This window comes from Hyperolius riggenbachi, chromosome 1 (assembly GCF_040937935.1).
Source record: "Hyperolius riggenbachi isolate aHypRig1 chromosome 1, aHypRig1.pri, whole genome shotgun sequence".
NCBI lineage: Eukaryota > Metazoa > Chordata > Amphibia > Anura > Hyperoliidae > Hyperolius > Hyperolius riggenbachi.
The window spans coordinates 260,604,834-260,618,452 of record NC_090646.1 but is presented as its reverse complement, the minus strand read 5'-3'; the positions used below and the strand labels follow the sequence as shown (position 1 = coordinate 260,618,452).

Genomic DNA, 13,619 nt, shown 5'->3' with positions numbered 1-13,619 from the left:
ATTATTATGCTAGCAGCGACCTTAAAAATTCAAAAATCCACCTGGAGTCCTGGACCCTGTTGGTGGTGCCGTAGAAGGCAGTCAAGCGGCCTGCAGGCAGAGATACTGTGTGGGGACCGACTTAGTCTTGGGGCAGGCAGTCACACGGCGTGCAGGCAGAGATGCTGTGTGTGGGGACTGTCTTCGGGCAGGCCTGACCGTGCGTTGCAGACCAGGCATCTATGGGTCAGATAGATCCTTAACCCAACGCTGTGTGCCTGAGATGACACCACTTGCCTTTCAACATCACGGTACAGTTTGGGTATCGCCTATTTTGAGAAATGATTGCGTGATGGTATCTTACACTGCGGTGTGTGGCTTTGCTTTTGTGTGCTGCTTTTCCTCAGGTGGTCATCCCATTGCAGTTTGTGCTTTGTAGTCATGTGCCTTCGAAAGGTAGTTGTCCCTACGTGGGTCTTGGTCTTTCCACGGCTCAATTTTTGGTGGCAGAGAGTACAGATGGCATTGCTCTCATCTGAGGCAAACACACAAAAAAATTTCCACACCGCTGAGCCCTGGGATGATGGCGCTTTGGTGATGGCTGCCGACGGAGTGTTAAGTGGGGGCCAGAAGCAGAGCAGGAGGAGGAAGATATTTCACGGTTCCGTGCGGAAGCTGAGGAAGATACGGTGTTCTGTGTTAAACAGTCAACTACGTCTTGACAATATTGGGGGTTGATGGCACGTGCCTTCTTCTGAACACTGTACTTTGGTCGAGGGCTTCATGAAATCATGACAGCATGACCTCGAACAGACCTGCTGGGTGGCCTGCCTCTGCCTCTTGTTTTGTCCATATTGGGGGGAATGAAGTGGAAGGTATGCACTGACCTGACTAATACGATGTGCGGTTACACAGGTGCAGTGAAAAGGTTGCAGTAACTGCTGGTACAACAATGTGCAGTCACACAGGTGCAGTAAAAGGTATGCAGTGACTGTCATAGACCACGCGGGCCGGTCCTTGATCGGGTCAATCGTTCAGAGTAAGAAACTCGGTATCGCTGTCGCTTTGCGCATAGATGCCCATATGTGGATTCGCAATCTATGAACCGACTAGCCGAGAGGAGCGTCCTGACTCCAAAGGATTCACCACACACGTAAAATTCAAAGGCTTGCCACCACATGTGAGTCAGCACATGACTGTAAATATATTAGCACACTGCAAACACTGTAAGTTAACCCTTAGCTGTATGCAGGGATCGGCACAAGATCTGTCTATCTGTTACCCGATTCAAGCATACGGGATATAAATACAAGATACTCTAGAACACAGGGTAACGTTTTCGGAGTAGTAAGTACGATTGTGTATGTTCAGGAACAGGTCCGTAAAACGATTTTTAAAGGTTTTAATAACAAAAATGCATTACGCACATTTACATACAATAATTAACATATACACACACAAAGCTTAAAATAAAAGGGAATAATTGTGAAAGGTTTACTTAGCCGAAATGCAGTCTGTGTGGGAATATTACCTTCTGGGAAAAGAAATGCAAAGTCCTTGGTTTCAGAGTCATAGGCCTTTAGGTATATTTTGTAATCCAAGCAGATGTTACAGTTCCAAGATGGCTGCTAACCACATGGTCCTCTGGTTAGCAGCAGCAGGCTCTCGTGAAGATGGGATTTGGAGGACTGAAGTCTGCCTACTGGCAATGTGCTTTTGATGAAGCTGGTTTGGGGGTGTGGCAATGCCTGCCCCCTCTGAATTACCCACCAATGACAGTCCACCTCCTCCTATGAGGATTTTGAGCTTAAATTGTAAAACACTGCAACTCATAAACTATACATGTCATATGTAGGTGGATAGCAGATTCATACTTGTCAGAAAATACCGATTAATATGACATTTTGCATGAGTGCGTTAGGCTGCCCTGTCTCCAAGAAAGGTCGTACACCAATAACAGGACGGGTTATGGTTATGAATTTTATATCAGCACATTGGGTAGATTTTAACGAGTAAAATTATATTAATTTCATAGCTGTGCTATACACAGTTTTCATTTAACAGACCGAAATCATAAACCATATGCATTTAAATCTGTTCCCCAGCGGTGCCAATGTGTCTGAGGTTGGCAGTGGACCCCTGTGGAGCTAGCTTCCTTTGGCTTCCCCTGGATGAAAGGACATTTTGGTGCTCAATTAGCAGCTGAGTGTGACCAGCTAGAACAACCTTTGACATATTACACCAGGCTAGGGTTTCACACCCCTTGGCTAATTAACAAGTCACTGGCCAGAAAAGGGACTCTAATTCAGTGTGGGTGATGGGTTTGCTTTCACTCACCAGAGAAGGAAAAGACATCTGTTGTACGTTTAAACAGAAAGTGACATTTTGCTCTGCTTTGTGGAACGATACAGAATCGCTAATCGTCTCGACTTCCGTATTATTCATGACAGTGACTGCTGGTAGAACAATGTGCAGTCACACAGGTGCAGTAAAAGGTATGCAGTGACTGCTGGTATATAATACAATGTGTCACAGGTGCAGTTACAGGTATGCACGGACTGGTATTATACAATACAATGTGCAGCTGTCACACACACAGGTCCAGTGCCAGTGAAAGGTATACACTGAATGTGCTGGGCCTGGCACAGTATAGCAATTAGCAAGGGCCAGCTGCGACACACAGGGCTGTATAATGCAGTGTCAGTGGCACACACACACACACACACACACACACACACACACACACACACACACACACAAAAACCACTTCACAAGAACATTAGCTCTGAAAAGAGCTCTTTTTGTGGTGCAGAACAAATATCAGCTAGGACAAGCTACAAGAGCCTAACTAAGCTTTTCCTATCTCTGCAACAGGTTCCTCTCCCTTCTCTCACTACAGCAGCAGACAAAGTGAGATCATGGCCGACGCTGATGCCTTATATAGGGGTTTCCAGGAGGGAGTGCAGCCTGATTGGCTGCCATGTGTCTGCTGACTGTGATGTAGAGGGTCAAAGTTTAGCCCAATTATGTAGTATAGGGGTGGATCGAACTCGCCATAAAGTTTGCGTTCGATCGCGAACACAAACTAGCGATGTTCGCGCGAATAAGTTCACGTGCGAACCGTTCGGGACAACTCTACTAGGTACACACAATACAATTTTCTGTCCGATTTATCTGCCAAATCGATTTTTTTTAATATGTGTGATCTGAATTTTGTTCACTTTTCCAATCAATTTCCGTTCACTTCTATAGAAAATCAATCGGAAAATCGATTGGAAAATTGATTCAGCTAAGACATGTTAGAAAAAAAAGATCTAGCAGGTAAATCTGCCAGAAAATTGTACTGTGTGTACCTAGCATAAGACACGCATGCACTCTCTGTTTGTGTAGGATGTGTATATATCCACTACTAGCATAGGGATATAGACAGAAGAGTGTCTGCACAATGTCCTATGAATCAGGTTCCTTTATTATGGATGTATCCAAACAAGCTCACACATCATATGGCTGACATGTTTCGAACCAACAGGTTCTTACTCATAGCTAAAAGATCAAATGACACTATGCATCCATATATACCTTCCTCCTGTGTGGAGGGGGTAGGCCAAAAGGCAGACACTCCCCTTTAAAACTCCACATCAAGGAAGAGGTATTCACAATCCAAAAGAGATTAACATCTATTATTCAGTACGTCTCTCTAAAATTACCTAATATATGGTATACTAGCAATTTGAGTTTGTTTAAAAATATTAATATATAGAACACTTAATAAAATAAATAAAATCAAATTTTGACAAACAGTATGAGAACAGCAACATATAGTAAACAGCTACATATTAGGTTATCAGTGCTAAATCCCAACGGGAATTCAGACCTTTGGGGGTTCTCGTACCCATTGTAAAAATCCATAGAGCCTCACGACTAGTAAGTCGTTTAGACAAATCCCCACCCCTCTGGGCTGGGAAAACCCTCTCCAAACCATGGAAGCGAAAAGAAGACATGTCGCCACTGTGAACAAGGCAAAAATGCTTCGCCACGTTCGAAATGTTTGTACTAAGCCAACCCGGGCCGCAGTAATGTTCCCTAATTCTGGCAAAGTAAAGGTCTCGTGGTACACCCCACATACTGCAGGGAACATTCAGTGCATGTGATAAGATATATCACATTTTGCGTACCACAATTTATAAATTCTTTAATGGGGAAACTGCGCCCGTTCGAGGTAGACACCCCTTTGGATTGGCCTGTCCTGGTCCTGCACTGTCCTGGGGTGGTGTGAGCGGTTTTCTCCAGTGGCTTTTATCTAATCGATGGCTTATGTATACCGGCTCCACAGGTGACCCATCAAGTTCCATTGGAATAAGCTACACTATATCAAGCTTCTATATTAGCATACACATCATTTGATCTTATGGCACAGAGAGAACAGCGTATTTTAAGGAGCAACTCGGTTGCACAAGGTGGACATACCCATGCTACTAAATCCAAATTGGATCTCTACTTTAAATATTCCAAACCTTCTTCCGTGACTATGGATTATAAGTCTGCTGCTATGAAAGCCCCATCTGTTAAAGTCAATACCCAGCTAACCACTGATTGTGGCGTGCAACAAGGGCTGGATGGATCAAAAGATAGGATGAGGGACTCACCGGCACCTGCGTCTGCCCTGGAGGAGGGAGGTCCTGGCGGGTCTGGATCGCTCCTGTTTGCTGAGGCAGTGGGGGATGGCGCACGTTCGCATCTTCCGGATAATGCTGACATTGCCCCGCATGCTGTCGCATTGGAACGGGCGGGCTTCCGTATCCGAAACTTGGAGGGACAGACGAGACGTCATTCCCTGGGGTCTGGAGCGCCGACTCACGGCGCAGCCTTGATGATGACATCGCTTAGGGCCAGACCCAAGCAATCGATAGGTGCCAAGGATGGATTGCCGGCTCCAGGAGGCTTTTGTCTGCAGTCTCGTCCGCATTGCAGATAGTTGATGGAAGGTCTCCTAGGGGATTGGAGCAACACACAGGACGGCAGCAAGCAGGTAACATTATCATCTGCTGTTTCAGACAAAAATAATGATGGTGGCCTTGTTTCTGCTGTGTCCAGTACTCCAAGTCCTATTAAAGGTGTTGCTGACAAAGTGAATCTGAGGTCGGAATTTTTAACCAACAAAGCTCAGACAGAGATTTTTGCCCCTCAGGAACCAGCTATCCAAATTTGTGAGTTAAGACCTGCACAATCTGAGCAGGCTCCTACTTGGCAGTGGCCCTCGAGTAGTGACATTGCAAGTCAGATACAAATGACTGCCAGCCTGACAAAGACACCCATCCCTGCTGATGAGAATATCCAGCAGCAAAATAAGGGAGTAGATTTTGTAGATGATCACCTTATAGGACTGGGGGATCTAGCATATGACTCTCACAGATGTCAAAAATTTGCAGCCGTGTTTTCTAGGAAACCCTATGTAGGGGATAAAGAGCCCGAAATCGGTTTAAGGACATCCTTTTTGCAATTAGAATCTCTTCTAGAGAAAGAAACAAAGGTGTGGTGGGATTTGCCCACACTTAAACAGTTTGTTGCTGAAAAAATAATACCGAGGGGACTCCGCATCAAAAAGGTGCCCACCACAATATATTCAGATCAGTTTGTTATAGAATGGAATGAGATTCTTACGGACTGTTCGTTGGCTTTAATGAAACTTATCATTACTTATGAGGAAGAAAAGTTGATTGACTTTAGGCTAAAAATTACAGACCTGAAAACCAATATTTCGATATATATGCTACTTCAGTCGGCAGATTGCTGAACAGTGTACAGCTTTTTATAGCTTTGTGGTGGGTTGCAGATGATGTCCACAAAAACATTAGGCTTGACTGAAGTAGTCTGCCAAAAGTATCCTATTTAGCTGATTGTAGAGTTGATTAAAGGGAACCTGTACTGAGTAAAAATATTTAAAATAAACACATGAGGTAACTTCAAATGAACATTACATAGTTACCTTGCCATCAGTTCCTCTCAGAAGCTCCCTATTTTCTTCTGACAATATTTTGTCAGATCTGAAATATATCAGTTGCTGTCAGTAAAATATCAGTTGCTGTCAGTTATAGCTGAGAGGAAAACTGATGTACCAGGTAATGTCCATGTTTCCCTATGGCTCAAGTGGGCGATGTTACAGTTTAACTGTGTGCTGGCCAGGAAGCAGTTATGGGGTAATGGCCAGTTTCAAAATGGAGGACGGAAAATTCCATTGATCACAGAGGACAGACACTGAGGAGTAGACTACATGGAAGGTAAGTATGACTTGTGTATACTTATTTTGACTTTTAATTTTCTGTTCAGGTTTTCTTTAAGCTAACCTGTCCATAAATACATACTTTAAACGATGTGAAACTCTCTGAACTGAGTACCAGATATGCTTATAACAATACTGTATGTTTCTACACATTTTTTTCCCTGTAGGGAATCTGTGTTGCCATGTTTTGCCTTTTATGTGTAAAATGCATTTTTCCTGTAAATTTCAGCCAATTGGGCCTTTCCAACTGACACTGCAGCTAATGTGACCAACCAGAGGCAGCCTCAGCGACAGATTAACAAGAAGCCATACGTGTCCCTATATAAGAAAGTATAAAGGTTTTTATTCTGTGTGATTATCATAAATGTGGATGTCAGAAAAGAAAAACTCTTGTGAGAAGATGTTTACAACTGTGTATAGGCAGAAGAAGTAACAGCTGTGATTAAAGTCAGGGAGACTTAAACAGGGCTGGTTTTAAATGTGTTGTACTCTGTTTCTACGGTGCTGGGTTTTATTTTGGCTAGAAACAGTAGCAATTTTTCAGATCCTTAAAGAGAAACTCCAACCTAGAATTTAACTTTATCACAATCAGTAGCTGATACCCCCTTTTACATGAGAAATATAATGATATTCACAAACAGACCATCAGGGGGCGCTGTATGACTGATTTTGTGCTGAAACCCCTCCCACAAGAAGCTCTGAGAACTGCAGTACTCTGGGCAAACTGCCACAATGTAACAATGTTCACAGACAGGAATTAGCTGTTTACAGCTGTCTCTAACAGCCAAAACAGCTAGAAACAGCTACATAACTTGCCCACAGTAAAAATGTCACCATGTAATACATGTCAGAATGTGAATCTGGGAGAGGAAAGATTTTACAACGAGCAAACACTGACTAAATCATTTATACATAATTATGGTAAAAAATGAAGCACTTTTTTTACTACATTATTTTCACTGGAGTTCCTCTTTAAATCTAGCAGTTTACTAGCAATGTGCTAGGAACACAGTATGCTGTGCAGAATATATAATATACATGAAACTAGAGAAGACGTGGGAAGTGAAGGCCAAAGTTGTCCCAATAGTGGTAGGAGCATTTGAGGCAGTGACTCTTAAGCTGGTGAAGATTCCAATAACAACATTAGAAAATCTCTGTCTAGAAGAGTGCAGTGCTAGAAAGAGCTAAGACATTGCTCTAAGCTCTCAAACTCCTAGACCTTGGGTACATGACCCGAGCATGAGCAAACACTCAGGTGGGGTGATAGTGATGGGCAAACACCTGGATGTTCGGGTTCGGGAAAGTTCGCCGAACATGGCCGAGATGTTCGGCATGTTCGGGCCGAACCCCGAACTTTCCGAACATCCAGCTTTTGGGGGCCCTATGGGGTCGCAGGCATAAGGGGGGAGCATGCCCCGATCGCGGGGGGGGGGTCGGAAATTCCCCCCACCCCCTCCGCTAGCGCTCCCCCCTCTGCCCGCTTCCCCATAACAAAGTTTCAAGAAGTACCTGCTGTGTCCGGTGGTAGTGTGGGTGGCTGGCAGTGGGCGGCACTATGCAGTGACTGAATGAGGAGGAGGAGTCCGGAGAGTGACGCGTTGAGGGAGGCCGGGCAGCGCCCGCTGCCCGGCCTCCCTCAACGCGTCACTCTCCGGACTCCTCCTCCTCATTCAGTCACTGCATAGTGCCGCCCACTGCCAGCCACCCACACTACCACCGGACACAGCAGGTACTTCTTGAAACTTTGTTATGGGGAAGCGGGCAGAGGGGGGAGCGCTAGCGGAGGGGGTGGGGGGAATTTCCGACCCCCCCCGCGATCGGGGCATGCTCCCCCCTTATGCCTGCGACCCCATAGGGGGGCCGTATTCGGCCGAACAGGGCCCTGTTCGGCCGAACAGGGGCCCTGTTCGGCCCTGTTCGGCGGCCATTAGAAGTTCGGGGCGAACCCGAACTTAAAAGGCCGAACACCATCAGGTGTTCGGCCGAACGCGAACATCACCCGAACAGGGTGATGTTCTGCAGAACCCGAACAGTGGCGAACACTGTTCGCCCAACACTAGGTGAAAATACTATAATTTCATTGATATTTGAGGGTGTATTTTTAGGGGTTGATTTTGTTATTAACCACTTTTAGTTGTTATTTATTTCTGTTAGTTATGTCTGAGTTCCACCAGAAACTAGTGCTTAAATTTAGTTGTTGCATCCAAGGAGAGAATTTGAAGAGGCTCAATGAGTCGTTACACAAAGATGCACAAGCTGCAAGAGATATGAAGTACCTACGGGAGAAAAAGCATGTCTGTCCCATCTCTTTGTGTGTACTGTATGCTGCACTCTAGAGGCTTGATTCACTAAACCGTGATAACTCAAATATCACACCTTATGAAAGATATCACACCTTATGAACAGATATCACACCTTATGAACAGATATCACACCTTATCAAAGACATCACACCATATCAAAGTTAGCACACCTTATCAGAGTACCATAGGGAGTGCTTCGAACCCGCAGGGGATCAGGGCAGGATGAGTGACATTGCCAATTAGCAGGAATAGGTTTGTAGCACTCACTATGCTACTCTGATAAGGTGTGTTAACTTTGATAAGGTGTGATATCTTTGATAAGGTGTGATATATTTTCATAAGGTGTGATATCTTTTCATAAGGTGTGATCTTTGATAAGGTGTGATATTTGAGTTATCACGGTTTAGTGAATCAAGCCCTATGTGTGAGGGTGTTCCTACATCCATGGTGGAGTGGAGAGGGAGGTTGCATTGATCCAATGTGACTGGCCATATAAAGATTGTGCTATGGGGTCTCATTATTTGTAAGTAGTTCTCTGATGACTACACTAGACATATGCTTGTTCCAGGTGTTTGACAAACTAATGAAGCATAACAATTCAGCAGGACAGTCAGGCAATTGGCATTGTTCAAAAAGAGACAAATAGAATAGCCTGCATATCCCTTTCATTGGACACCAGGTATAGTCGCCAGTAGAATATTGGTAAAATTACAGATATTCTACTATTGGTCAATGGGTAATACAACAGTAGAATACTTGTGATTTGTATCAACATTTTACTATCACTTAACCAAATCCTATTCTCACTTGAACCCCCTATATCAGTGCCTAACCCTACACAATCCCTTTACCATTGCTTAACCTAACCCTATTCTCACTTGAAACCACCCTCTATCGATGCCTGACCCTAACCCCCCTTCCCCCTCCCCGCAGAATCAGCAGTGCATTCACTGCTAGAAACCCATTTTGCTGATATTCACACTGCCTAAATGTGATATTCATCAAGCGTCGCCAGTGCCAAATTATCCCCTGGGCACTGCCATAGCTGCAAATAATATTGTAGTCTATGCGGCGCCCATTTTACCAAAGTGCTGCCAACACCCAAATGACCTGCTTTTAATTTGAGCTGTTGTAAAAAGTAATACAGATGGACTTATTTTATATGCAAACTCTATGGATTGTTAGTGGTTTACCTATATGTAAAAATGTAAAACATATTTAGGTTCAGTCTGTGCATCTGCAGAATGAAATGTTAAATTAGGCACAAACATCATTAAATTAAGCTAAGAGGTCCTTGTATGACAGGAAATAAAGGCCAATTAAATTGCTAACCCAATTTCATAATTACAAATCTAAATATAATCATATTAGTACAGACGAGATAATGTTCATATTCTTACCTGGTTTGTAGCAATTTGTAATAAATATTAAATCACAGCAATTATATAGCTGAACAATTGCATTTAGACCATGTCTGCAGTTAGTAGTAAAAAATAGATATGCATTATAATTTATTTAATGCAAAATGTGCTATGTAGGAGGTTTAGGGCAAAGTCAGGAATCTCAAGATAACTTTGGGAAAGTTGCACATGCAAAAAAATGAAGCACTCAGAATAGAAGGTATAAACTATCCATCTCATTAATGAAAGCTCAGCTGGCATGTGAAATGTCTTACATACTTGATAAATACAAATCAATCTGAATATAAACCAAGCCACTTATTTTTACGTGAGAGAAAAGATAGATATGGTTGACTGAGTGTGATGTCAGGACCATGGTTCTGACATCACACTGTGGTAGCCTTGTTGCATTGTGGGAAATAACAGCTGTTTCCAACTGTCAAAAAAGCAGCATCTCCTTCCATTGACATCACCTGCCAACAGTAAAAATGTCACCATGTGATAAATGTCAGAATGTAAATCAGGGAGAGGAAAGATTTTACAATGAGCAAACACTGCCTAAATCATTTATACATAATTATTGTAAAAATAAAGCGCTTTTTATTACATTATTTTCACTGGAGTTCCTCTTTAAGTTCAAAAAAGTAACCATAGAATCAATCTAGTTAAAGTGTACCAGTAGCAAAAAAAAGGGTCCCTAGGAGGAACTTACCTCAGGAATGGGAAACCTCTATATCCTAAAGATGCTTCCCTTCAGGGATGCTCATCACGAGGTCGTGATCATGAGTAACTCGTCATCACGAGCCGTTTTTTGCATTCACGAGGTCGTAATCGGCATTCGTGATTGGCTCTCGATCACGAATGCTGATCATGAATGCACCTGTGATTGCACTCGTTACCTGACTCATCATAATCACGAGTTACTTGTGATCACTAGTCGGTATTTGTGATTGAAAACCCGCCGACTTTAGCGGGTAATAGCAAAGCCCCCTTACATGCCAGAAACACCAAATTTGTTATGTTATATGTTAAGAAGAAAAGTGGGAACAAGAGGAAAAACATTTTTTCAAAATGACCTTATAGTTTTTGAGAACATTTATTTTAACCACTTGAGGACCACAGTCTTTCTACCAGAGCCTTTTTCTCCAGACATCCCAAATTATTCACTGAGAGGAATAGTGAGTTCATAGAAGATTTTATTTTTTGTCACAAGTTAGCGGAAAATGACACTTTGTGACAAAAAAAAAAAAAGTTTCCATTTCTTCTAATTTGCGACAAAAAAAAAATGAAATCTGCCTCGAACTCACTATGCTTCTCTCTGAATACCTTGAAGGGTCTTCTTTCCAAAATGGGGTCATTTATGGGGTGTGTTTACTGTCCTGGCATTTTGGGGGGTGCTAAATTGTAAGCACCTCTGTAAAGCCTAAAGGTGCTCATTGGACTTTGGGCCCCTTAGCGCAGTTAGGCTGCAAAAAGTGTCACACATGTGGTATTGCCGTACTCAAGAGAAGTAGTATAATGTGTTTTGGGGTGTATTTTTACACATACCCATGCTGGGTGGGAGAAATATCTCTATAAATGACAATTTTTTTATTTTTTTTACACACAATTGTCCATTTACAGAGATATTTCTCCCACTCAGCATGGGTATGTGTAAAAATACACCACAAAACACATTATACTACTTTTCCTGAGTACGGCAATACCACATGTGTGGCACTTTTTTGCACCCTAACTGCGCTAAGGGGCCCAAAGTCCAATGAATACCTTTAGGATTTCACAGGTCATTTTGCGACATTTGGTTTCAAGACTACTCCTCACGGTTTAGGGCCCGTAAAATGCCACGGAAGTATAGGAACCCCACAAATGACCTAATTTTAGAAAGAAGACACCCCAAGGTATTCCATTAGGAGTATGGTGAGTTCATAGAAGATTTTATTTTTTGTCACAAGTAAGCGGAAATTGATTTTAATTGTTTTTTTCACAAAGTGTCATTTTCCGCTAACTTGTGACAAAAAATAAAATCTTCTATGAACTCACCATACTCCTAACGGAATACCTTTGGGTGTCTTCTTTCTAAAATGGGGTCATTTGTGGGGTTCCTATACTGCCCTGGCATTTTAGGGGCCCTAAACCGTGAGGAGTAGTCTTGAAACCAAATGTCGCAAAATGACCTGTAAATTCCTTTAGGTACTCATTGGACTTTGTGCCCCTTAGCGCTCTTAGGGTGCAAAAAAGTGCCACACATGTGGTACTGCTGTACTCAGGAGAAGTAGTATAATGTGTTTTGTGGTGTATTTTTACACATACCCATGCTGGGTGGGAGAAATATCTCTGTAAATGACAATTTTAATAGATGCAATCAATGCACTGGGGAGGTGATCGGAAGGGGGTCTGAGGGAGATCTGAGGGTTTGGCCGAGTGATCAGGAGCCCACACAGGGCAAATTAGGGCCTGATCTGATGGGTAGGTGTGCTAGGGGGTGACAGGTGGTGACAGGAGGTGATTGATGGGTGTCTCAAGGTGTGATTAGTGGGGGGAATAGATGCAAGCAATGCACTGGCGAGGTGATCAGGGCTGGGGTGTGAGGGTGTGGGCAGGTGATTGGGAGCCCTAGGGGCAGATAGGGGTCTAATCTGATGGGTAGCAGTGACAGGTGGTGACAGGGGGTGATTGATGGGTAATTAGTGGGTGTTTAGAGGAGAGAACAGATGCAATGCACTTGGGAGGTGATCTGACGGTGGGTCTGCAGGCGATCGGATGGTGTGGGTGGGTGATCAGATTGCCCGCAAGGGGCAGGTTAGGGGCTGATTGATGGGTGGCAGTGACAGGGGATGATTGATGGGTGGCAGTGACAGGGGGTGATTGATGGGTGGTTGATAGGTGATTGACAGGTGATCAGTGGGTTATTAAAGGGAAGAACAGATGTAAAAAATGCACTGGAGAATTGATAAGGGGGTGTCTGAGGGCAATCTGAGCGTGTGGGCGGTTGATTGGGTGCCTGAAAGGGTATAATCTGATGGGTAACAGTGACAGGTGGTGATAGGGGGTGATTGATGGGTGATTGATGGGTAATTAGTGGGTGTTTAGAGAAGAGAACAGATGTAAACAATGCACTTGGGAGGTGATCTGACGACAGGTTTTTGGGCGATCTGATTGTGTGGGTGGGTGATCAGATTGCCCGCAAGGGGCAGGTTAGGGGCTGATTGATGGGTGATTGACAGGTGATTGACAGGTGATCAGTGGGTTAATACAGGGAAGAACAGATGTAAACAATGCACTGGCGAATTGATAAGGGGGGTCTGAGGGCAATCTGAGCATGTGGGCGGTTGATTGGGTGCCCGCAAGGGGCAGATTAGGGTCTAATCCAGGGGTAGGGAACCTTGGCTCTTCAGCTGTGATAAAACTACAAATCCCAGCATGCATTTGCCTTTATTAATCATGGCTGTGGCTGTCAGAATCCTGCAATGCATTGTGGGACTTGTCGTTCCTTAACAGCTGGAGAGCCAAGGTTCCCTACCCCTGGTCTAATCTGATGGGTAACAGTGACAGGTGGTGATAGGGGGTGATTGATTGGTAATTAGTGGGTGTTTAGAGGAGAGAACAGATGTAAACAATGCACTTGGGAGGTGATCTGATGGCGGGTCTGTGGGCGAT

General features: G+C 43.8%; 1 protein-coding gene across 2 annotated transcripts in view; it reads right to left on the bottom strand.

Annotated features, from left to right (window-relative positions):
• The window catches only part of NPFFR2 (neuropeptide FF receptor 2), a 338,433-nt gene that overhangs the window by 149,064 nt on the left and 175,750 nt on the right, over positions 1 to 13,619 (bottom strand). Inside the window, exon 1 of one of the 2 annotated variants that reach the window (XM_068271121.1) lies at positions 5,966 to 6,034. The exons of the other annotated variant lie outside the window; for it this stretch is intronic. Coding sequence (XP_068127222.1) covers positions 5,966 to 5,973 — 8 coding nt within the window. The 5' untranslated portion in view covers positions 5,974 to 6,034. Of the gene's footprint in view, positions 1 to 5,965; positions 6,035 to 13,619 lie in introns of those variants that run through there. 2 annotated transcript variants of the gene reach the window in all.